The following is a 27,137-nucleotide window of genomic DNA, read 5'->3' as shown; positions in this document are numbered from 1 at the left end:
ATGCCAGCGCATCGTCAATATGTTTTACCAGCGAACAATAAAATATTATGATGAAGATGATTTTATAGCCATGTTTTTCATATAATTATAGAACAAATTGCTCTTCATTATTACCAATGTATTCACTAACCTATAGTTATTCATCCTCTCTCTCGCACTGTGTGTGTGTGTGTTCATTATGTTCCAAACCTTTTAAAAATAAACAAAGAAACATGTAGACTTATCTGAATTTATAAAGAGTATTGGAATAATAGTCTCTTATCTTAGAGCCGTGATGACGAACCTATGGCATGGGTGCCAGAGGTGGCACGCAGAGCCCTCTCTGTGGGCATGTGCGCCATCACCAGCTGCTCTTCTAGTTTCTGGCACATACATATGCACCAGCCAGCTTGTCTTTGTGGGCTCTGTTGTGCTGGAAAATGACCTGAAGATGGGCCAAAAATGGCTTGGAAAATGGCAAAAAATGGTATGGAAATGCCCCCAAAATGCCCCCAAAATAGGCATGCGCGCAGCGGCCATCTGGTCTTTGGGTTTTGAGTGTGTATGAAAACCAGCTGTCCAGTGTGCAAACACCAGCTACCCAGTGCACATGTGTGTGCTGGCGCACTGGCCAACTGGTCTTTATGTTTCTGGCACTCTGGCACAGGCACATGCATACACACATGGTCTGGTTTGGGCACTCGCCATCACTGCTATAGAGTATACCCTTTTGAGATTATGTTGTGATCATGCACAAAACATTAGATTTTGGCCTTAGCTTAGACTTTAAGAGGTATCTTCTCCTATTCTGACTCTGAAAACAGAGCTGTTAAGAAATGGAAGGTCAGTTTGAACAAGTCCTAGGAATCAAGAGATGTGCTTTATGAGAAATATCACCCTGTAAATTCAGTTTTAAAAAGAACTGTTTTAACATTGCTTTCGAATGAACCTAGAAATGACAAATATCTATGCAGCAATCAAGATCAATAGTATTATGGCCTTTCAAACTCAAATCTACCGCCATGAAAACAGCTGGCTGATCAGCCCGATCCATTCTTCTTGTAAAGTGCTAATCTAGACAAGAGTTGGTTCCTCAGCTAAGGTCAATTACTTTAGAATAATAATTTATTTTCCACTTTCCTCACAAGGTCATCATCCTTTTCATTTTGCAGAGTGAAAGTCAGTCAACCCTCTCAGATCTGCTCAGTTGCCACATCATGGCAGAGGAAGGGTTCTGAGAAGGATGAACAAAGAGAGCTGGTGACCCTCAGCAAGGTCACCCAAGATATGGAGGCCATTTTAGCTGCTCCACTAAAGCAAGCAGGCAACTGCTATGTAGGAAGATGTCAGAAAAAGATACCAATTTTAGTGACACTGGGGTGGGGGGGACTTCATTTCATACTCTGTAGAAGAAAGACAATAGTAAACCACTCCTTACACACACACACACACACACACACACATGTGTGTGTGTGTGTGTGTGTGTGTGTTTATATATATGATTGATGATATAGTGCCAGATGGTCTTCATCAAGCTACTGAAGAAGAGCTGAGGATCTTTTGGGGCACTAATAGTGTTTATGATGCAGATAGATTACAGCTTTTAGGGCATGATTATTGATGTTGCCAGGTAGAAAAAGAAAAACTGAAGTAGTAAAGACAGGGTTGCCCTTGGGAATGTGAGACATTCTTTCTGGTAGATGGATGAGTGCTTTACAGCTAAATAAAATAAATAAATGAACATAGGAAAATTCAGCATATGAAAAGATGACTACACATTGACATCCTAGGCATCAGAGAAATCTCAGTGGACTGAACTGGGTTAATTTCAGTCTGCCCTGCACTAACTGAGGAACACATAATGAATATCGATTTTTATGTGGCTTTATTGATTTAATTGCTTTATTTTTGATTGAAAATATTTTATTGAAAATTATTGAGTGTGGCCTAATGAAAGTCAATTGACTTTGATTAACTAAAATTGAAAAATAAATAAATAGATTAACAGATTAACAGAGTTGGAAGGGACCTTGTGGGTCATCTAGTACAACCCCCTGCCCAAGCAGGAGACCCTACATCATTTCTGATGGATGACAGTCTCTTCTTAAAAGCCTCCAATGATGAAGCTCCCACAATCTCTGAAGGCAAGCCGTTCGATTGGTTGATTGTTCTCACTGTCAGAAAATCTCTCCTTATTTCTTGGTTGACTGTCTCCTTGATCAATTTCCACCCATTATTCCTTGTCTGGTCTTTAGATGCTTTGGAAAACAGGTTGAGTTCCTCTTCTCAGTGACAGCCCTTCAAATATTGGAACACAGCTATCACCCCTGTTCCTTCACTAGACTAGCCATGTCTAGTTCCTGTAGCCTTTCTTCATATGTTTTATCTTCCAGGCCACTAATCATCTTTGTTGCTCTTCTCTGCACTCTTTCTCAATATCTTTTTTATAGTGTGGTGACCAAAACTGGGTGCAGTACTCTAGGTGTGGTCTTATTAAGGCTTGATAGAGTGGAATTAGTACCTCACTTGATCTTGATTGAATCCCTCTGTTAATGCAATTTAGGATTGCATTTGCTTTTTTGGCGGCTGCTGCACACTGTTGGCTCATATTTAATTGGTTGTCCCTATAAAGGTAAAGGTAAATGTTCCCCTCGCACATATGTGCTAGTCGTTCCTGACTCTAGGAGGTGGTGCTCATCTCAGTTTCCAAGCCGAAGAGCCAGCACTGTCCGAAGACATCTCGCGTGGTCATGTGGCCATCATGACTAAATGCCAAAGGTGCACGGAACACTGTTACCTTCCCACCAAAGGTGGTCCCTATTTTTCTACTTGCATTTTTTACATGCTTTCAAACTGCTAGGTTGGCAGAAGCTGGGGCAAGTAATGGGAGCTCACCCCGTTACGCGGCACTAGGGATTCAAACAGCTGAACGTTCGATTGACAAGCTCAGCATCTCAGCCACTGAGCCACCGTTGTCCCCTATTATTTCAGACACTGACTTACCTTAGTCAGTTTTTCTATTAATTTCAATTGGATAACAGCTGTGAAGCTCTTTGAACACAAGTGTTTAGTATTGTTCTTGCAAATTTTAGTTATAAGTACCAATGTTTTAAAATACTTACTAATACATTCTGGCAGAGGTTTATCCCAGTGTCCATTAGGTTGACAGACTAAAATTGAAGAGCCAAATAAAAAATATCCAGGACTGCAGTCATAAAAAACAACTGTACCATAGGTGAAATTTCCATGTTCTATTTTGCTTTCTCTTATAGAATTTCCAGGGATGCCGGGATCTGAACAGTTGACCACTAAACAAGAGCAATAACAGAAATTGACATGACCTGTATATTTCACATTAGAAAATAACATCAAAGTTAACATTAATTAATGCTAGAATATAAAAAAACTATATGTTTTTAATGCATTTTTTGGGGTTTACTAAAAAACTTGATGGAGTGTGTTCTATATGTATACATTCTATAATGTAATGTATGCTATAATGAGTGATGATTTTATGTGAACAAAACTTAATGCCTCTGTCTCTGTAATCCTACAGAATTAATACTGAGGCATAGTAGTACTTTTTAATATCCACATTCCTTTTTAAAAAGGAGTCACCTTTATTTCCAATTCACATCCATTAGGAGAGAAATGATATTAATGTATCATAAGTAATGCTTACTTACATTCCTTGTAAGTAAGCATACCTATCTTGCTTATAAGTAACCACAGAATTGCATAATGTTCATAGGTAAAGGTAAAGGTTCCCCTCGTGCTACGTGCTAGTCATTGCCGACTCTAGGGGGCGGTGCTCATCTCCGTTTCAAAGCCAAAGAGCCAGCGCTATCCGAAGACGTCTCCATGATCATGTGGCCGGCACGACTAAATGCCAAAGGTGCACGGAACGCTGTTACCTTCCCACCAAGGTGGTCCCTATTTTTTCTACTTGCATTTTTATGTGCTTTCGAAACTGCTAGGTTGGCAGAATCTGGGACAAGAAACGAGAGTTCACCCCGTTACACGGCAGCACTAGGAATTCGAACTGCTGAGCTGCTGACCTTTCAATCGACAAGCTCAATGTCTTAGCCTCTGAGCCACCATGTCATATATAATATTTAATAAGGAGCACTTTGGACAAACTTCTTAAAGCTAATATAAAAGACTGCAGCACCTGCAAAATATTGCCCTGAATGAAAATTACATTTTATAGTCATTATCTGTCTTGTCAAAAATAATTAGGCAACTTATTGAGCATACCTAGCGTTCTTTGTCTGCACAACAGTATATCTTGCCAGCTCGGCCCCGACACATTCAATAATTTCTATCATGCTAACCAGCGGTGCAGCTAAGTAATTTCAAACTCTGAACTTCACAGTTTTACGCTTTCTCTGTGGCAGCCATATCCATCACATCAGCTATAAAGCATGCATTAAACATGTTTCTCCTCCCCATCATCATCATTCTGTATGGAGAAATCGTTTAAGTAAGGGCAGTTTCTCATTTTTAACTAATTTTCATCACGGCAGCATAGGAAATAAATAAATAAATAGCGTTGGTGTTTGCTGCTTGGATGATTAAAGAATCGCGCTAGAAAGAAGTGTTCTTTAGTGGGAGACATATACCAGCACTTATCCCAACTTGACCGATTTGAAAAAGTTAAGCATGATCACTTGTGGCTAGAACTTGGATGGGGAATAAGGACTCTCAGAAAATTCCAGAGTTACAGGCAAGGTTACAAAAACTGAAAGAAAGCCACTTACTCAAAGCCACCTACTCAAAGAAAACTTTATAACAGGGGTCTCCAACCTTAGTAATTTTAAGGCTTGTGGACTTCAACTCCCAGAGTTCCTCAGCCAGCTTTTCTGGCTGAGGAACTCTGGGAGTTGAAGTCCAAAAACCTTAAAGTTACTAAGGTTGGAGACCCTTGCTTTACAACATACTGCAAACATACACAAACCAGAATATGAATAATAAAATAAAGAACGATAATGATGAGCAACATATAAAGTTTACATCTAAGAAAAAATAACAAGGGTCGCAGTATGGCTCATGCTGTAAGAAGCCTGTTATTAAAACACAGCTGCCTGCAATTACTGCAGGTTCTAGTCCCCCAGGTCCAAGGTTGACTCAGCCTTCCATCCTTTATAAGGTAGGTAAAATGAGGACCCAGATTGTTGGGGGGGGCAATAAGTTGACTTTGTAAATATACAAATAGAATGAGACTATTGCCTTACACACTGTAAGCCGCCCTGAGTCTTCGGAGAAGGGCGAGATATAAATGTAAATAAAAAAAAAAAAACAAGAAGAAAATAACACAATATATTATATAACATAAAAACATAACACAACAGTAACAATTGCTGGAACGCTAAACAAAAGGTAAGTGGCAGTCCTACACACTTCAGTATGGATTGTTTAAAATTACTTTTTAAAAATTTCCTGAGTGATTTTCATAGTGTGACTGCTGCTATGTTTTTTTTTCTTCATTTCCCACTATTAGGGAATAAATTAGCTTAACTTTTCATATAAGGACCTGCTTGCTTGAAGTTATTTAAGAAGTTAACTAGCCGCCAACAGGCAGTTTTGATTAATTTTTATACTAATCAATTTATTTCTCAGGATGTTCAAGACCTGGGTTGAAAGAAAATGGATATAAGCTGTTGATTTTAAAGCAACTCATTTGTTTCAATTTCCCCTTTTTAAACAAATGAAATTTCCTGGATGTTTCAGCTTTTCAAAAAGAAATTGTAATCAATACACATATTAACTTTGATCTTTAGAAAAATAAAGTTTAGACTATTATAAATTAATGCTCAGTGACCCCCCCCAAAATTTTTTATCTTTTCCAAAAAATGTGTGAATGTTAATTTATCAGAAGATGCAGAGGTGTGTTTTTTTTTAAAGGGAACTTTACAAAAAAAAAGACAACATCTGCAGAATTTGTGTAGCTCCAAACAAAAACAAAAACAAAATCTTTAAAAGAGAAGGCATATATATTAAGAAAAACAAATTTCAAAATACATTGCGCCTGGTTTTATACATTGTTTGATGCTTCAGTCATCATGGAAAGTCTGTTACCCGCATACAGAAATACTCCTACAAAGGTAGGTTACCAATAAAAAGTTCCTTAAATCTGAGACATTCCATAAATATGTCCATGATGTTCTCTTGACAATAATACATGCTGTGATACTTTTATTTTATAATCTAGCATGTGACCCTGGATTTCCTGATAGTTTTCCAACTACAGGTAGTCCTCAGCTTACAACTAACTGCATAACAACCATTTGAAGTTATGATAGTTTGTGGGGGGTAGGGATTTATGACAGGGGTGAAATCCATTTTTTTTACTACCGGTTCTGTGGGCGTGGCTTGGTGGATGTGGTGTGGCTTGGTGGGTGTGGCAGAGGAAGGATACTGCAAAATCCCCATTCCTTCCCCACTCCTGGGGAAATGATATTGCAAAATCTCCATTCCCACCCCACTCTGGGACCAGCCAGAGATGGTATTTCTCCGAACTACTCAAAATTTCCACTACCGGTTCTCCAGAACTATCAGAACCTGCTGGATTTCACCTCTGACTTATGACCCAGATTCGAAGTTCTGAAGGCCACCTCTTCATAGTCACATGAATGCATTTTGGCTGCTTGACAGCCAACTTGCATTTATAGCCATTTGCAGTCCTCCGTGATTATGGGACAGTATATAACTTTTCTGTTAGCAAATTGCACTTATTTCCAGGTTGTTGCAAAAAAAAACATGCCTGATACCAAAAATGGTGAGCCACTTAACAAGTTGGTTAAAATGGTGGGCTCAATTATGGTCATAAATTGAGGACTATCTGTATATATTAATCAAATACTTAATTAAAGTGCTAGAGCAAAATAGTTGTAGCTCCGGGTTGAAATGAGGGTTTCTTGGTGCTCTCTGAGCTTGGCTGTTTTATTGCAGACATTTCATTACCCAAATTAGGTAACATTATCAGTGCACTATGCACTGATAACGTTACCCGGTTTGGGTAATGAAACATCTGCAAGAAAACAAACAAGCTCAGTGAATACCAAGGACCTCTAGTGAATCATAGCTAGCATTTTGAATGTCTACGTTAGCTGCAGATATTTCTGTAAATAAAAAATAATTAGAACAGAAGACTAAGAATAAAAATATCCAAAGTACCATTCCATTTGATGTTGTCTAACTGCTTCAGTCATTGTGGAAAGCCTGTTACCTGCACACAGAAATACTCCTACAAAGGTAAGTTACCAATAAAAAGTATCTTAAATCCATGATATATCTAATGGACAATATGTCCATGATGTATCTAATGAATCTAGCATTAAAGTACCCACCCCTTTCATTAAAAAATACTATCTTTGACATATCTCATCGATCAAACTTCCCAAAACCCTTACCTTTGCATATAGGTGGTGGTTGACTCCACTGCCTATTTGCTTGACACTGGGCTTTTGTTGGTCCTTGCATAACATAACCAGTATTACAAGAGAATGTCACAACATCATTGAAATTGAAACCATTCCCACTTGTTCGTCCATAAATTGGGCTCCCTGGATGACCACAACTGACAGCTAATATCAGAAGAAAAAAAAGAGAAGGAATATTCCTCTGCCCTGGTCCTATTAGACCTCTCAGCGGCTTTTGATACCATCGACCATGGTATCTGCTGCGCCCGGCTGGGGGATTGGGAGTGGAGGCACCGCTTATCGGTGGTTCTCCTCCCATCTCTCCGACCGTCGCAGACGGTGTTGACAGGGGCGGAGGTCGACCGCGAGGGCCCTCACTTGTGGGTGCCACAGGGTCGATTCTCTCGCCTTCTGTTCAACATCTATATGAAGCCGCTGGGTGAGATCATCAGTGGCTTTGGGGTGAAGTACCATCAGTACGCTGACGACACTCAGCTGTACTTCTCCACCCCAGGTCACCCCAATGAAGTTGTTGAAGTGCTGTCCCGTGTTTGGAAGCCGACGGGTCTGGATGGGGAGAAACAGGCTCAAGCTCAATCCTCCAAGACGGAGTGGCTGTGGATGCCGGCATTCGATTCAGTCAGCTGCAGCTGCAGCTGACTGTTGGAGGCGAGTTATTGGCCCCAAAGGATAGGGTGCGCAACTTAGGTGTCCTCCTGGATGAGCGGCTGTCGCTTGAAGACCATTTGACGGCCGCCTCCAGGGGGCCTTCCACCAGGTCCACCTGGTTCGCAGTTGCGCCTTCCTTGATCGGGATGCCTTGTGCACAGTCACTCACGCACTGCTACCTCTCGCTGATTATTGTAATGCTCTCACATGGGCCCCTTAAGGTGCACTCAAGGCTTCAGCTAGTCCAGAATGCAGCTGCGCTGGTGATAGAGGGAGAGTCGCACCTCCCACATAACACCTCTCCTGCGCAGACTGCACTGGCTACCTGTGGCTTTCGGTGCACTTTAAGGTTTTGGTTATGACCTTTAAAGCGCCCATGGCTTAGGGCCTGGGTACTTACGGGACCGCCTACTGTTACCATATGCCTCCCACCGACCCGCACGCCTCACAGAGAGGGACTTCTCAGGGTGCCGTCCGCCAAGCAATGTCGGCTGGCGGCCCCAGGAAGGTCCTTCTGTGGGGCTCCACACTCTGGAACGAACTTCCCGGTTTACGCCAAATACCTGACCTTCGACCTTTCGCGAACTGAAGACGATCTTTTATTCGCTGGGCTGGCTTAAATTTTATGGATTTTATAGTTTTTATTATTAATTTTAAACGGGGTTTTAATTTTCATATATTTTAAATTTTTAGGCAAATTATAATAAGGTTTTTAATGTTGTATTTTATAGAATATTGTCTTGTCTGTTTTTATTTGCCTGTACACCGCCCTGAGTCCTTCGGGAGAAGGGCGGTATAAAAATCAAATAAATGAAATGAAAATGAAATGTAAATAAAAAAAAAAACAAGAAGAAAATAACACAATATATTATATAACATAAAAACATAACACAACAGTAACAATTGCTGGAACGCTAAACAAAAGGTAAGTGGCAGTCCTACACACTTCAGTATGGATTGTTTAAAATTACTTTTTAAAAATTTCCTGAGTGATTTTCATAGTGTGACTTGTGGTATGTTTTTTTTTCTTCATTTCCCACTATTAGGGAATAAATTAGCTTAACTTTTCATATAAGGACCTGCTTGCTTGAAGTTATTTAAGAAGTTAACTAGCCGCCAACAGGCAGTTTTGATTAATTTTTATACTAATCAATTTATTTCTCAGGATGTTCAAGACCTGGGTTGAAAGAAAATGGATATAAGCTGTTGATTTTAAAGCAACTCATTTGTTTCAATTTCCCCTTTTTAAACAAATGAAATTTCCTGGATGTTTCAGCTTTTCAAAAAGAAATTGTAATCAATACACATATTAACTTTGATCTTTAGAAAAATAAAGTTTAGACTATTATAAATTAATGCTCAGTGACCCCCCCCAAAATTTTTTATCTTTTCCAAAAAATGTGTGAATGTTAATTTATCAGAAGATGCAGAGGTGTGTTTTTTTTTAAAGGGAACTTTACAAAAAAAAAGACAACATCTGCAGAATTTGTGTAGCTCCAAACAAAAACAAAAACAAAATCTGTAAAAGAGAAGGCATATATATTAAGAAAAACAAATTTCAAAATACATTGCGCCTGGTTTTATACATTGTTTGATGCTTCAGTCATCATGGAAAGTCTGTTACCCGCATACAGAAATACTCCTACAAAGGTAGGTTACCAATAAAAAGTTCCTTAAATCTGAGACATTCCATAAATATGTCCATGATGTTCTCTTGACAATAATACATGGGCAATATGCTGTGATACTTTTATTTTAAAATCTAGCATGTGACCCTGGATTTCCTGATAGTTTTCCAACTACAGGTAGTCCTCAGCTTACAACTAACTGCATAACAACCATTTGAAGTTATGATAGTTTGTGGGGGGTAGGGATTTATGACAGGGGTGAAATCCATTTTTTTTACTACCGGTTCTGTGGGCATGGCTTGGTGGATGTGGTGTGGCTTGGTGGGTGTGGCAGGGGAAGGATACTGCAAAATCCCCATTCCCTCCCCACTCCTGGGGAAATGATATTGCAAAATCTCCATTCCCACCCCACTCTGGGACCAGCCAGAGATGGTATTTCTCCGAACTACTCAAAATTTCCACTACCGGTTCTCCAGAACTGTCAGAACCTGCTGGATTTCACCTCTGACTTATGACCCAGATTCGAAGTTCTGAAGGCCACCTCTTCATAGTCACATGAATGCATTTTGGCTGCTTGGCAGCCAACTTGCATTTATAGCCATTTGCAGTCCTCCGTGATTATGGGACAGTATATAACTTTTCTGTTAGCAAATTGCACTTATTTCCAGGTTGTTGCAAAAAACAACAACATGCCTGATACCAAAAATGGTGAGCCACTTAACAAGTTGGTTAAAATGGTGGGCTCAATTATGGTCATAAATTGAGGACTATCTGTATATATTAATCAAATACTTAATTAAAGTGCTAGAGCAAAATAGATGTAGCTCCGGGTTGAAATGAGGGTTTCTTGGTGCTCTCTGAGCTTGGCTGTTTTATTGCAGACATTTCATTACCCAAATTAGGTAACATTATCAGTGCACTATGCACTGATAACGTTACCCGGTTTGGGTAATGAAACATCTGCAAGAAAACAAACAAGCTCAGTGAATACCAAGGACCTCTAGTGAATCATAGCTAGCATTTTGAATGTCCATGTTAGCTGCAGACATTTCTGTAAATAAAAAATAATTAGAACAGAAGACTAAGAATAAAAATATCCAAAGTACCATTCCATTTGATGTTGTCTAACTGCTTCAGTCATTGTGGAAAGCCTGTTACCTGCACACAGAAATACTCCTACAAAGGTAAGTTACCAATAAAAAGTATCTTAAATCCATGATATATCTAATGGACAATATGTCCATGATGTATCTAATGAATCTAGCATTAAAGTACCCACCACTTTCATTAAAAAATACTATCTTTGACATATCTCATCTATCAAACTTCCCAAAACCCTTACCTTTGCATATAGGTGGTGGTTGACTCCACTGCCTATTTGCTTGACACTGGGCTTTTGTTGGTCCTTGCATAACATAACCAGTATTACAAGAGAATGTCACAACATCATTGAAATTGAAACCATTCCCACTTGTTCGTCCATAAATTGGGCTCCCTGGATGACCACAACTGACAGCTAATATCAGAAGAAGAAAAAGAGAAGGAATATTGTTATAATTAGACTACATAGCTAACAATATTAATCTCTTACTTTGTGAGATATTTTGGAGACTACACAGGTGATCCCGTACAGAAAGGAGAAAGTGTTGCATAAGAAAACAAACGGTGTTGCCAGTGTCCACACCCACATCCTTACTACTTCCAATTCATTAATGTCCTAACTTGTAAGTGTACCCTATATTTCAGAACGCTGAATACTGATCGTAGAAAAGCTAAGACTGACAGAAGAAAGGAACAGATGAATGGGATAACAGAATATTTTGTTGTAGATTCTATTTTTAAAAATGAAGTTTGTTTTCTCCATACTGATCTGCAAAATAGTAAATAGTAACTTAATCCTTTTATATTTTCTTTACAGTCCAGAAATACTTGGAATCAGTAATACATTTAAATTAAATATGTCATAAAAGTCAATTTAGAAATATATCTACTAATGCTGCATGTTGGAATATATCCTGGAAAAGAAAGGTTAGGTTTTATTCACAACATATGTTTGCTTTGTATGACTTAAACTCCATAAGGTAATGTTTAATAAATCTAATGGTAGGTTGAAAAAAGGGGAAAAAACCTCTTGTGATAACCTATTGATATAACAACAACAACAACAACAACAACAACAACAACAACAAGAGTTGGAAGGCCCCTTGGAGGTCTTTTAGTCCAACCCCCTGCCCAGGCAGGAAACCCTACACCACTTCAGACAAATGGTTATCCAACATTTTCTTAAAAATTTCCCGTGTTGGAGCATTCACAACTTCTGCAGGGAAGGCACTTATTAATTGTTCTAACTGTCAGGAAATTTCTCCTTAGTTCTAGGTTGCTTCTCTCCTTGATTAGTTTCCACCCGTTGCTTCTTGTTCTACCCTCAGGTACTTTGGAGAATAATTTGATTCCCTCTTCTTTGTGGCAACTCCTGAGATATTGGAAGACTGCTATCATGTCTCCCCTAGTCCTTCTTTTCATTAAACTAGACATACCCAGTTCCTGCAAACATGTACTGAATTGCATGATACAAGAAGATTTGTACCCAGAATTCTATAGTAAATTATAGCAATATGAAATATGGTATTTTAAAAGGATTTCATTATAAAACTAAATATTAATAAATAAAATATGTAAAATAATATCCTGTAGAATTCTAAATTAAGATTTTTTGGGGGGGCTTTCAATGTAGCACTGCTTTTCCAAGATACTGTAGAGATATAAATGTGCTGCAAACCTATTCTTCTGGCTATGAATTCTTGGCTTTATATGCCATGAAGCCAATGTCCACTCTTAGCATAGATTTTCTCCAGGAGAATCTGTCTCCACACTGGTCCTTCCTAGACACAATAGTCCCAATTTATCTGAGCAAGAGAATCCTAACTGTTAGCTCTTCTTCCAACTTTATCCCTTTCATCATCTTAGAAAAATATCACAAAGGACATGGTATCATAAATCACATGATAACCTCTGTTGTGTTACTTACGCACACAGGATGGAAGCTGACCAGACCAGTTGTGATCTTGCTGGCATATCCGTACAGAAGAACCAATGAGCCGAAAGCCAGGACTGCACTGATATACAACAGTATCTCTATATCCATAATTTTCACCAATCACCTGACCATTAACGATAAGATCTGGAATTCCACAATGACCCGCTAAAATAAAGCACAAAAATTGATGCAACATTAGTTAAAAATGGGGACATCATTATTCTTCTTCTACCAATATGATTAATATTACTCTTTTGTATTTGCTGTTTCGATAATGTATTTCATATTTTACCTTTTCTCCCATGGAATAAATATTGTGAGAGTCAATGAAATGGTTGAACTGATAGATTTTAATGCTATTGAGTAACCTTGAACTAAACAGCTATCTATGAAAAGTCAACTAGATAGCTATTTCTTCACAATCTCTCTGCAGCCTTTTTATCATAATAGCACAGAACTGACAAAAAACAAATTTTCCCACAAATATTTCAGACACTGTACCTCAACATCTTCCTTGGTCATATTAAATGTCAATTAATCTTACCTTGCTGAACCAGTAGTCAATGTTTTAACTAATTCTCCAAAACTGGATTAAGGACAGAAATATATAATATAAATATATATAGGGCCTCTGGTGGCTCAGACTGGTAAGACAGTCTGTTATTAACAGCACTTGCTTGTAATTACTGCAGGTTCAAGTCCCACCAGGCCCAAAGTTGACTCAGCCTTCCATCCTTTATAAGGTAGTAAAATGAGGACCCAGATTGTTGGGGGGCAATAAGTTGACTTTGTATATAATATACAAATGGATGAAGACTATTGCTTGTAAGCCGCCCTGAGTCTTCGGAGAAGGGCGGGATATAAATGCAAATAATATATATATATATATATATATATATATATATATATATATATATATATATATATATATATATATATATATATATATATATATAAAATATATATATATATATATAAAACTCTTTATTGCCATTCCTCTTGCAACCTTCATTTCTATCTGAAGTGGGAGGAGCAAACCTACCTCCAATTTTAATTATCCCAGGAGTAGTGTACTTATCCTTCATGTATTTTAGATGTATTATTAAATGTGTCTGTGTGTGTCTGTGTGTGTGTGTAGAGTGGGGGGCATCTATCCACCTTTTTACCATCAATTTACCAGCCACTTACAGTTAAATGTATTACAAATGCCCACCATGGATGCTAACTGTTGTCTCAACTACTTCACCCACAAACTCAAGTTAATACACCTACATTAAAGATAGGACTGCAATATTACACCTATAGATTAAGAAAATCCATTTGCACAGACACACACACCTCAGTTCTCATTAGGTAAGTGCTAAAACGCATGATGGCACAGACCTCCTTTGGAAGAAAATGATATATGAATTGTGGAAATAAAATAATGCAATTTCCGATATGTGAGAGCTCTAATTTACAGTCAATTTCATCTCCAAGGAAACCACTCTATCCCCCCACCCCCAGCTCATCTTCTACAATGGTTGTCTCATTATGCTGTGAACAAGAGGATGCACAGGGATTTTAACAATGATAATATTACAGATAATTGGTAACTCTTTATGCGTAACCATCCCAGAGTGGGTTGTTTAATTCCCTTTCTTTTCAGTGAGTGGGAGCAAATTCCCCAGCCCACCTCAAGTGCTTCAAGTTCTTCTTTCAATGATGTCTATGATAAAGAGTGTCAGGATATTTCTTTGACCCTGGCATGAACATCAGAAAACCTGCCATATTAAAAGCCTACTAAAACATGTGTGGTTTTTAGTCCTCGTGTCAACAGTTTTTCTTTCTTTCTTTTTTTTGTTTACATAATTCTTACCCCATTGCAATGCATGTCTAAAAATGAGCCCTAAATTTTAAAGGAGCTTGTTTGAAAATATGATATGGTTATTTAACTATTGTCCATAAAACAACAACAAAAAACAAAACCAAAAAAAACACCTCTTTTGATTTCTTCTTGAGGGAAAAAAAAACTTTTCTCAAGTCCTGGTCAGAATCCACTTCAATCCATTGATTCAATGTCAATCTCTACTGACACCTGGCCTGGGTACTATATTTAAAAAAGACTGTGATATATTACAGCAAGTTGTAATCATTTTGTTGCAGGAAGCAGCAACAGGAAGCAGCAACAAAGCACAATCTAGCAAAAAGGTGTATCGCCTCCAAATGTTGCATGAAATAGAGACCTATGTCAGCCATCCTAAATAATAAAAAAGCAAGTTTTATTTGTATTGTTCATCAGATAGCATACCACATTTATCACCAATTTTGGCTTTCCTGTGTCATTTGTCATACACTATTAATAAAACAGGACATTGCATGGTAATTCCCAGTGAAAAGATGAGCAAAAAAGTTATGATTTCTTCTCTCAATCAGCACAGATTTATTTTTATTAGTAATGGAATGTCCATAATGTTTTACATTCTGCATTTATTTAGGTTGTCATTCAATTAGTAGACTACTGCTGAGAAAAGTGTTGTATATTATTTTTTGGGGGGGATGGGGGAAGGGTTATCTTTCTTGGACCTACAGATTTTTATGTGTGTGTTTCTGAAAAAGAAGAGACAGGAAAAAGCATTACAATACCAAGAAAAAAATCGAACCTTCTCAGAGCTATAGGTGGTGTCTTTTTCAATCTTGGGTTTTCTACAAAAGTTCTGGGAATTTGAGGGTTCTACATTGGATCTTTCTTGTTCCTAGCACTGCACTGTTTTGGACAGAGATCTCTGATGTTATTCCAAGGAACTACTGAACCTCTTGGATCTTAGGATAGCAGTGCTGAGATGGGACTATTTTAGCTATTACTTTCCACACACACTGTAGTTCCTCATTCATGGTGTGGTACTTCTGCAGCTTCTCTTACTCCTAATATGTATGTATCATCTATCTATCCACAAACACACACACACACACACACACACACACACAACTACAATTTTTTCCCTACCAAAGAGAATTTGTACAATGGCTTGATTTCTAACATAATGTAGACCGATTCTACTTGTTAAATTAGCAACATATAGAAATATTTTTGGGGTAGATGAATTAATAAATATTCAATAGCATTTTATTATTTTTTCCTTCATTCATTTTTGGATATACAGTATAATGCACATTTTCTCCTTAGATGGATAGATAAAACATTCTAATGCAATGTTTGTTTTATTTGAGCCAGTTTGGTTTAGTGGTTAAGGCACCAGGCTTAATCGGGAGACTGTGAGTTCAAGTCCTGCCTTAGGGGACCAGTCTTCGGGCAAATTGGTCTCTCTCAGCCCAACCCATTTCACAGGTTTGTTGTTGTGAGGAAAATAGAAGGAGAAAGATGTGTTGGATATGTCTACCATCTTCACTTATTTGTAAAAGTAATAAATGCAGGATACAAATAATAACAAACGAAAGAAAGAAAGAAAGAAAGAAAGAAAGAAAGAAAGAAAGAAAGAAAGAAAGAAAGACACATATCTTCATTCATTTGTTAGATGGACAAGTAGTCCTCATTTGGAGACTGGCAACTTGGTTGTCAAGCAAAGCTGGATGATAAATCTGAGGACTTGTCATAAAGTTACTTTTTTCATCACCATTGTAACTCTCAACAGTTGCTAAACAAGACAATGTCAGGGTTCCAAGTAACACATTCCCAGTTCAATAGAAACTCCGAAGGCAAGCAAGTTCCTCAAAGAATGTTCTTTATTAGTACATATCAAATTGGCATATTTCTGGCCCTTCCCCCCAGAGTATCAGTGACATGGTCCAATCAACATACAGCCCAGTTGCTAGATGACCTCAAACTCCATTCTGCAGACACCTGCACAAACGTCCTTGATTCCCAGGGGAAAGAATTTTATTTAGGCTACAACACCCCAGCTAATCTCTACACCTGGCTCCCTGGCCCCTTTGCTCCAGGCTGTGTCAACCCCGAAGCAGTGAGAAAAGAAACCTCCCTAGAAACTACAAAAAAGAAAATGGCCACAGTTCAGTCAACTTCAGGGTTGACAGACAATATCTAAACAAGGGCACCTGTATATTCCACATTTTTCATGCATAATACTTCTTTCCCAGTTTTATCCCCACAGTAACTCTGTGAGGATGTTTGGACAAAAAGATAATGCTTCATCAGCAGACCTGTCATAAAAATTCTATCAGTCCCTGTATATAACTGGAGACTTTCTGTCTGTTTACCAGTTAGCAAATGCTTGATGAATCAATAGAGTGAAGAACTTTTGATTCTTGGTGAAGTGCCGTTTGTGCTTCTGAGGATGAGAGGTTTGGTCAAAGAAAGATGAGGTACTTCAGTTCTCATGATTTAATTTGTATATTAGAATTACATTCCAGATTTTATTCAGGAGTTCAAGGTAACATATGTATTACTCTTTCCTATTTTTCTTCACAACAATAGTTGTTAGGCAACTGAGTTGCCTAAATTACCCAATTAATTTCCATGGCTGAAGATGGAGTAAATATTGGCTCACCCCAGTACCAGTCAAACACTTTATTTATTTTACCCCACTGGCCCTCGTGTTTTCTTCTTTTTGTAAAAAAATTGACGTGATTTTGACAAAAATCGACACTACTCAATAGAAGTATTAGTATACATTAGGTTTGAGGTCTCTCTCTGTGTGTATGTATACAGTGTGTGTGTGTGTGTGTGTGTGTGTGTGTGTGTGTGTGTGTGTGTGTGCTATATATATGGTGTTAAATTTATATTTACTGACAAAGAAATAAAGGGAGACTAGTCTAGATCTATACTAGAGGTTAATACATCTGCCTAATATGCAAGCAAAGCCAGGTTCAAATCCCAGAAGGGCATGACTAGCTTTTGAGAGCTAAACAGCTTGAAATAGATCTATACTAGTCTCCCTTTATTTCTTTATCAGTAAATATATATGTAACACAAAATAGTTTGTTGTGAAACCGACTGCCTGTGAGGGCTTCTGGATTGGGGCTGAAAGGTGAAAGGAAGCAGTATGCTCCCTCCCATATTTGGGTAGACCAGGTTGCTTCGATAGAAAAAAAGTACGCATTAATACGGTTTATGTAATAATAGCAGTAGATTTTTATCTTGTGTATTAGCCATAAATTCCTTAGTTATAATTACAAGTTCTGGCAGATTCTTCATATTTTCATGATTCCCTGGTTAATCTCAACTTTTACCGCATAATGCAGGAAAAAAGATACATGAAAAGATAACAATGAAAATGTCATCTTTCTCGGCGAGATTCTGATTACATTTCAAGAATTTCATCTGAGAACTATGATAGAGAAACAGCTTCAGCTTACTGACAAGTTAGGATTTTCGTCTCCCCCCACACACACACCTAGACCCTCAATCAATATATCCCTAAGTAGAAGGGCATCATCAAGATTGCTTCCTGGTATGCAAAAGAGGTAACTCCAAAAGGAGCGTGATTTCACAAATGAAATGAAATGACAGAAAAATAGATGTGTTGCATGTTTGTGAAACTAGGAGGAAGGAAAAATAGGAAATAGGTCTGAATGAAGCTAGTCTGTTCTTGAGGAATGATGTTGACGAATAAATGCATTAAAGTCAATGTGCAGAGTTAATCCTGAAAGAAAGAACTAAAATGTATGTCAGAAAGACATATGAATGTCTTTTTTGGGGGAGGTGCATATGGAATCAGGAATCCATAGATTGGTGATAGGTACAGGTAATCCTCGAGTTACAACAGTTCATTTAGTGACTATTTGAACTTACAGCATTGGGGAAAAATGACTTATGACAGTTTTTCACACTTATGACCATTGCAACATCCCCGTAGTCATGTGATCAAGATTCAAATGCTTGGCATCTGACTCATATTTATGACGGTTGCTTTATCCGTGGGTCATGTGATCAACTTTTGTGACCTTCTGACAAGCAAAGTCAATGGGAAAGCCAGATTCACTTAACAAATGTGTTACTAACTTAACAACTGCAGTGTTTTAGTTAACAACTGCGGAAAGAAAAGTTATAAAATGGGACAAAATTCATTTATCAACCATCTCAATTATGATCATAGGTCAAGGACTACCTGGACATTGCAATATATGGTAACAATGATGATAATGAATTATGAGAACTTATCTATCATCTATCTATCTATCTATCTATCTATCTATCTATCTATCTATCTATCATCTATCTATCTACCATATTTATCAGAGTATAAAATGCACCGGAGTATAAGACACACCTTAGTTTTTGGGGAGGAAAATAAGAAAAATGCTGATTGGCAGGTGGATTGGCCTCCCTGAATACCCCCAATCAGCTGCTCCCAAAAGTGAATTTTAGCAACAGGTTCCTTGGTTGGGAGCTCTGTGCCTTGCTCTTTTTTTTTTGCTTTTTTTTTTCTCTCTCTGAAACTCTGTTTCAGAAAAAACTTTGCTCTGCCTCTGAAAGCCTCCAAAACAGAACTTCAGAAAAAAAAGACTCTGAATCTCTGTTTGGGGGCTTCTTTTCTGAAGCTTCTTTCAGCCTCTGAAACCTCCATTTGAGAAGCTGCATGGGCTACATTCGGAGTATAAGATGCACCCAGATTTTCATTCTTTTTTTGGGGAAAAAGGTGTGTCTTATACTCTAAAAAATACAGTATATATCTACCTACCCACCTACCTACCTACCTACCTACCCATCCATCCCTCCATCCCTCCATCCATCTGATGAAAATTGTGGCTTGTGGAGATTTCTTTAGAAATAAGTCTCTTCATTCTGAATATGTGGCTTAGACATAAATTTATTTACAAAAATATAGCAAAGAAATTATATAAATCTAAAAGCATGAATGGTTTGAGTGTTCATGATGAAAGCTTGATAAAATTAGTGAAGGGTGCACATATGATAACTAATGCTGAATATGATATATATCATAAAGAAATTTTGAGGGGAAAAATTGAAGTGAAAGAAATGAAAAGAATTGTAGGCAGAAAAATAATGGCTGATGCAATTTTTTAAAGAATTGGAAGATAGATTGTGCCAAAAGAATGAATGGGAAGGATACTTTAAGGAAAGCATATGGAAACGTCTTGAAATAGAGTTTAAAAAATTATATTACATTACGGCATAATAGTATATGGAGTTACAGTAATGGAAAGAATGAGAAAGAATGATTGACAGAACAAATGTGGAAAGGTGGCTGAGGAAAAATGCATTTAAGAGAATGATGCTGAAAAAAAATGAGTTTGAAAGAAATATAATGCATAATGTATACACAAGGAAAAAAGTTAAGTGCAAAGAATATCACCAGAAAGAGCAAGGAACACTAAAGATTAAAAGAGCGAGAAAATGAGAAGAATTTTGATGAAATAAAAATTGTTTGGGGAATGGATTAAGAAGCTAAAAAATGAGATCCTTGCAGATTTAAAGGATTTTTTAAAAAAAGATACATTATTCAAAAGTCAAGTGAGGAAATGTTGGAGGAGGATTTTAGGGATTGTAAGGGGTTTGTAAGGGAATAAAAGTGAAAGATCCCCTTTGGTGTAAAGGTTAAAAAATCAGGCTTGCAACTAAGGACAATGTTCTATTCCTACTTTAGCCATAAATCTGGCCATGTAATCTTGAGCCAGTCCATCTCTCTTAGCCTCAAAAAGGAGGCAATGGCAAACTATTTCCAAAATCTTGCCAAGGACTTATCTTGGTAGTCCCCAGGAGTAAAAAAAAAAAAAAATCTGCCTAAAAGGCACAGGCTTATGCATATACACACAACATCAGGGTTCTAAGTAACACCCCCAACGAAAAAACCCTCTGAGGCTTGAATTTCCTTAAAGTTTCATTTTATTGAAGATGTCATATTGGCACTTCTTGGAAAACCTGAATCTGAAAGCTTCCAGTTTATCCCCACCCAAAAGAAAGTTCAAGTCCCTGCCCAGAAGCCACATGTCCATCACATGATCCAATTAGGCACCATCCAAAACTGAAGATACCTCCCAGTCACCTCATCGCAGCTGTAGGGCCTGTGGCCTTGACTCTCTGAGAAAAGAATGTTATTTTGACTATATATCACCCATACTCTATACAATCCCCACTCCCAATTTCCCACAGTAGAAAATGTTGCAGACCTGAAGGCCCAATTGTAAAAATTGGCTTCCAGGTCTGACATACACACACAGACACACAGACACACAGACACACACACCAGAATGCTGCAGAACAATAAAATTGTAGGTGTTGAAGGTTCAAAAGGAGAACGTGTAAATATCCTTTGTATATACAGTTTTCATGTGCAAACAATGGATCTCTGCCTCAGGCACTGGAAGAATAGTGTTACTGTTCCTCTATACAGATGGAAAAGGCAGAAGAATGAAAATCAAAACTATAAGGGAATTAGATCGTTAGATGTACTCGGGAAAGTATTGGGCAGAATTCTAATTGATAAAGAGTATAACTACTGTCAAGAAACGAAATTTGGAAAACAATGCGTTTATCCCAGACGGGGGCCTTGAAGACATATCAGCTCTTCAGAAATGTATGAAAAAATATAACACACATAGTCCTTGTCAATAATTCATTTAAGAAACCACTCAGTTACAATGGCACTGAATTACAATCAGTCCTTGTACTTATGACCATCACAGCATTCCCCACGGTCACATGGTTATAATTTTACATATTTATGATAGTTGCAGTGTCCAGGCTCATGTGATCAACCGTTTGCCCACATTCCCAGCCACATTTCGACAAGTAAAATCTGAGGGGAAATCTGGATTCACTTAACAACCGCCTGGTTCATTTAACAACTTTTACAAAAAAAGGTTATAAAATTGGGCATGACTCATTTAATAACTGCCTTATTTATCAACAGAAATTCTGGACCTGATTGTGGATCTAAGTTGAAGACTACTGTAACGTAAATAGAATTACGGCATGTTTTGCATATGTTGAAGGAGGCTTGCTGGATGGTATAAGTGTGGTACACAGTGGAGGTAAAAAAAAATGTACAAGAATAATTGGACTCCTCAGAAAATTGGTTTAAAAGAACAGGTTGCATGTGGCTAATTATATCAAGAATGCTTGTAATCACATTAGATATGAACAAAGAAGGAAATACAGTGCGGTTTGGAAAATTGGGCTTGGCCGTTCTAGCAGGAACATTGTTACAAATGTGATTATACGTACAAGTTTCTATTCAGACGATGTTAGGTTGCTGTCTAGAACCAGAATGACCTACAGTAAAGCGTACGATTCAAAGAAGAATATTGGTCTGAAAATTAAGGTATCAAAGGCCAAGGTAGTTGTGTTTGACAGCCAAAATGGGATGAATGATTGCAAGTTACATAAAATTTCACAAAAAACTACAGCAAACCAATCCATTTGTGTACCTTAGATGGTAGCTTGTTTACAGGGGTGGGGTGGGGGGAAATGGCAAAAGGAAGAAATTTTAAAGCTGGGTAAATGTTGGCAATATGCAATCTTTTGTGAGGAATCAATATTTGACAGAATAAGGGCCAACAAGCCGTTACGTAAGAGGATGCTTCTGACCACTTCACTATATGATTGTGGAGTATGTCAGGAGAGAAATCAAATGAAATTGAGTAAAGTAGGCATCAAAGCACCAGGAGTGGATGGATGCTGCATGAATGATGTCTGAACGGCAAATGTGAAGAAGTGATATGCAAGCAATAAGTTGAAGTATTGGATCATATAGGATGAGTGGAGACGGAATTGCAAAATAAATATATGACCTAATAGAAATTGGGTCAATAGGAAGGGACAGAAAAATAAAGTGATATTTGGAGAAAGTTGTGGAAATGTTGAAAACCTGAAAAAGGTAGAGGTGAAAAGTCTAAAGAATAAAAAGTATTGCATTGTATGGGCCTAATACAAGAAAGAAAAGATTTCAGTGATAAATTTGTACTGTATAGGGATTGGATTTGCTATAAATTATTTCAACTCTGTTTCCTTCTCTTATCTGATGCCTTTAATATCTCTAGATTACCATTCCTTATTTTTTTTCTGTCTTCGGAATAATGTTGTTTCTTCTTACAAAGAGGAGCTGAGGAATTTTTATAGATATAAAGGGTGTGGGTTTCGTGCATGTGTGTGTGTGGTATGTATGGATATATAGTATGAAGCCAACGTTGCCCAAGATTAAGCTTTTACATAGCATAAATACTGTCTTTTTTGATAACATTTCAGCAGAAAGACATTCGGTATATAGAATGGTTCCACTTAGCTTCCCCCTCCCCCACCCCCCAAAAAGTTAAAACATTTAAGACAAATAATTAAATGTTGTAGGATCCAATCTGGGTCAGTCACCAGGACCAGTGGTTTTTTCTTCTGAGCTTTGGGATTCATGCTGGAGCCCGTCTTCAGGGAACGTCTCTGTAGCTCTCTAACTCCTCTCTCTCTATCTCTAAATAAGTAAATGTATCCACTTTGTTTTGCATCCTGTTTATCTTCCTACATAAAATACTTCCTTAGGCGATAATTAAATATGTCTGTTAAAGGAATAAGGAGGTAGCCTTTAAGATTTATTCAGGTACTGGAATATTCTCTTTAAGGGAAAGAAGCATCCGTCTGGCCTTGTCTAGTCTAGTAAGCAAAGCAGGGTCAGGACTGAATGATAGGAAGTTTTCAGACAATATCATAGCAATAAAAACAGAAAACAGAGACAAACACTTTCATATCATCATTTAAAAAAACAAAACAAAATAAAGCAAGCAAGCAAGCAAACGAACAAACCCTGCATGAAACCAGCAGGTCATCAGGAACTGATATTTAGTCTTTAACACAATCTAGAAAAAGATAATATCACCTAAGAAGTATAACCACTTTATTTCAACTTCAGGTGAACATTTAAAAGGATTAAAGAAGATTCATATTTTGCTTTGCGTAGAAAAGTCAAAACACTGCCAATTAAAACATAAACTAGGTAAGTTATTTAGGAACAGTCAAGAATCTTAAGTCCTATGTAATTTTAAAACTAAAAATGGCCAAACCATGGTTGTAAAACTGATTTAGAAAATAATGTCCAGTGAAGAAAGTGGGTTTTTCCCACTCAAAATATACTGGATAAATAAATAAAAATGAATAATAATTAAAAAAACACATTCTTGATCCAAAAAAATTACAGCTTGGTCTCTGGCCATCTGTAAGATGCCCTATGGTAATTATTTTACCATAGGATAAATGGATGGTGTAAAAGTAAAGGTAAAAGTTCTCCTTGCACATACGTGCTAGTAGTTCATGACTCTAGGGGGTGGTGCTCATCTCCGTATCAAAGCCGAAGAGCCAGCCCTGTCCAAAGACATCTGCGTGGTCATGTGGCCATCACGACTTAGTGCCAAAGGCGCACGGAACACTGTTACCTTCCCACCAAAGGTGGTCCCTATTTTTCTATTTGCATTATTTACGTGCTTTTGAACTGCTAGGTTGGCAGAAGCTGGGACAAGTAATGGGAGCTCGCCCCGTAATGCAGCACTAGGGATTCGAACCGCTGAACTGCCAACCTTTCAATCGACAAGCCCAGCGTCTCTTACCCACTAAGCCACCGCATCCCTTATATGGATGGTGTACTTTAACTTTAATTAATAATAGCATCACTCATTGAGGTTGATTCATCTGTCACATGTTCACAAATCCGAGAGACTCAGCATTGAAAGGGAAACAAATGCCTTGGAAAAAGTAGTATTCAAGTCAGAATTTTTATAAGGAAGTTACATGAGATACTAAAATATAGCCAATGTTTTTTAAAGAAAATATATCCAGTGTGTTTCCTTACCTAAGCATCTTGTTTCAGTTCCACTCCATAGTCCAGAAGAGAGACATTCTCTTACCGCTGAGCCAACCAGCATGAATCCTAGGTCACAAGTAAAGATAGCAGTCGAGCCATATGTAATCTGAGTTCCAATTTTATTCCCATTTGGAGGTGTAGGAAGTTCTCCACAGGAAATAACTTTGAAAAGAAGAAATATACATATTTGCAATATATGTTGCAGTCACACCAGCAGCAAAATAAATTAAAAATAAATTTTAAAAAAGCAGCAATGACAATAATAATGTTAAAACCTTTAGGACTGGTGAGGATTAGATCCACTTGAAAAAAAAATATCTTTAATCTGAAGTGTATTTTAAACAGAGGTGGGTTTCAGCAGGTTCTGACCAGTTCTGGGGAACCGGTAGCAGAAATTTTGAGTAGTTTGGAGAACTGATAGTAAAAATTCTGACTGGCCCCGCCACCATCTATTCTCTGCCTCCCAATTCCCAGCTGATCGGGAGGAAATGGTGATTTTTGCAGTAACCTTCCCCTGGAGTAGGGTGGGAATGGAGATTTTACAGTATCCTTCCCCTGATACGCCCACCAAGCCAAGCCCACCAAGCCATGCCACACCCACCAAGGCACAGTCACAGAACTGGTAGCAAAAAAATTTGAAACCCACAACTGGTGTGTAGGTAAAGTGACAGAAAACAACACTGCAATGAAATAAAATTGATTCTGTGACTACCGATAGGTCTGAAACTACACAAAGAATAAAACTGGTGAATGTGTTTCATTTTAAAGCTATGAGCATCAAATGATTATGTTGGCTTTATGGAGGCTTCAATGATATTCTTGTGTAGTTAAACGTTTTACTGATACAGTCCATGGGATTTTTCCCCAGAGGTAATGCCAGGATGAGGATAACAGGCTTATTATGCTCATATGAAAAATCTTCCATATTGAAAAAGGATTATAAGATTCAGTTTGCTGGTCTTCAAGACGAACACAAGTATGCTGGAATTAAATGACTATTGAATATAAGGATCAATAAGGATCTGGAGATAGTTGAATATGAATACCACCAGAGGATAATATTTGTAGTTCAGGGTTGAACAGTGAGGTCCTTGGTGCTCTCTGAGCTTGGCTGTTTTCTTGCAGACATGTCACTACCAAACTAGATAACATCATCAGTAAGAGACGGGAATGGGGCTTATTCTCTATTGATATACTAGTAGTCAATACTAGTTTTTTGGGGGGTTCCTTGATTGGGCTGTTTACTGTTAGCTTGTTTGTCTGAGTCCTTGATTGGGGTATTGTTTATAGGAAGTCTTTGACTTCTGACCACAATTGAGCCAAAATTTATGTTGCTAAAACAGTTGCTGAATTAATTTTGGCCCATTTTACAACCTTTCTTGCACAGTTGTTAAATCTTTGCAGTTCTTAAGTTAGTAGCACAATTGCTAAGTTGCTTCCCAGAAAGGCAATCACATGACTCCAGGACATTGCAAGCATCAAAAATAAAAGTCAGTTGCAAAGTGTCTGGATTGTGATCAGGTGACCATGGGATGCTGCAACATTTGTAAGTATGAAAAATGTTCATAAATCCCTTTTTTGGTGCCACTAAATGAACTATTATAAGTTGAGGACTCCCTGTTCTTCTTAATTGTTGGTCTAGTATTAATCTTGGTGTTAATCTCTGCCTATCTGGATGTTAATTGCTGGTGAAGATGCATTTTGGATTTGAATATGAATAACTAATAGTAGAATACTTACTTTGGCAGTATGGCCTCTCGTTTCTCCAGCTCCAAGTTCCGTTAGCAAGACATTCAATGGATTCTGGTCCCAATCCATGGTAGCCAGGATCACAGCTAAAAACGACTTTTGTTTTGTACTCGTAGTGAGAACCATTCACTATTCGCCACCTTCCATGTTCCAGGGTGAATGAATTAATGCTTGGGCAGGTAACAACTTGACATGGAAATTTAAAAAAAAGGAATATATTTTGAGAGCTTCACACCGTCAATCCTTGATATCAGTTTATGTATTAGGACATGAAACTTAATCTTAATTCAGAAATTAAACCATTGCATAGTAATCTGTAGACTGTAGCTAATTCTGGTTTTGTTTCAGTTTAACATTTTTTGGCTACAGAGAAAGTTTGTTTTATTGCTCAAAATAATTAGTGGACCACATGTTAGAGCTTAAACATGTTCATTTATTTGATCAAGAATATGTTCCTTATATAAACATTTCTGGAATTCAGATGATTATTGTACATCTTGAAGCAGGATATTCATATTTTAAAATGAGAATTCCTGATTTAACTTTTGACTGCTAAATATCAGCAGAATCGTATCACTAGGATCTATCCATAATTACTCTTTCTATCAGAAAAATGAATATCTGTCATTTATTTATTTATTTATTTATTTAATCGTATTTATATACCGCCCTATCTCCCAAGGGACTCAGGGCGGTTTACAGGCACTAAAAACAGATAAATAGAATATAAATACAATATAAAACATTTAAAAAACTTATTCTAAAGCCCGTCCAATTAAAAATAGAAATAAAACCCAATTTAAAACCCAAAATTTAAAATCTAGCTCAGTCCTGCACAATTAAATAAGTATGTTTTAAGCCCAGCGGAAGGTCCAAGGTCCGAAGCTGACGA

General features: G+C 37.6%; 1 protein-coding gene across 1 annotated transcript in view; it reads right to left on the bottom strand.

Annotated features, from left to right (window-relative positions):
* CSMD3 (CUB and Sushi multiple domains 3) overlaps positions 1–27,137 on the bottom strand; it is a 782,898-nt gene that overhangs the window by 81,074 nt on the left and 674,687 nt on the right. Inside the window, exons 52-56 of the mRNA XM_058175006.1 lie at positions 26,237–26,431; positions 24,485–24,658; positions 12,726–12,899; positions 11,040–11,213; positions 3,102–3,287 (exon numbers count right to left, since the gene is read on the bottom strand). Of these exons, the coding sequence (XP_058030989.1) occupies positions 3,102–3,287; positions 11,040–11,213; positions 12,726–12,899; positions 24,485–24,658; positions 26,237–26,431 (903 nt within the window). The remainder of the gene's footprint in view (positions 1–3,101; positions 3,288–11,039; positions 11,214–12,725; positions 12,900–24,484; positions 24,659–26,236; positions 26,432–27,137) is intronic.

This window comes from Ahaetulla prasina, chromosome 3, assembly GCF_028640845.1.
Source record: "Ahaetulla prasina isolate Xishuangbanna chromosome 3, ASM2864084v1, whole genome shotgun sequence".
In the NCBI taxonomy this organism is placed as follows: Eukaryota; Metazoa; Chordata; class Lepidosauria; order Squamata; family Colubridae; genus Ahaetulla; species Ahaetulla prasina.
The sequence above is the reverse complement of the archived record's forward strand: the minus strand, read 5'-3'. Positions and strand labels throughout refer to the sequence as shown.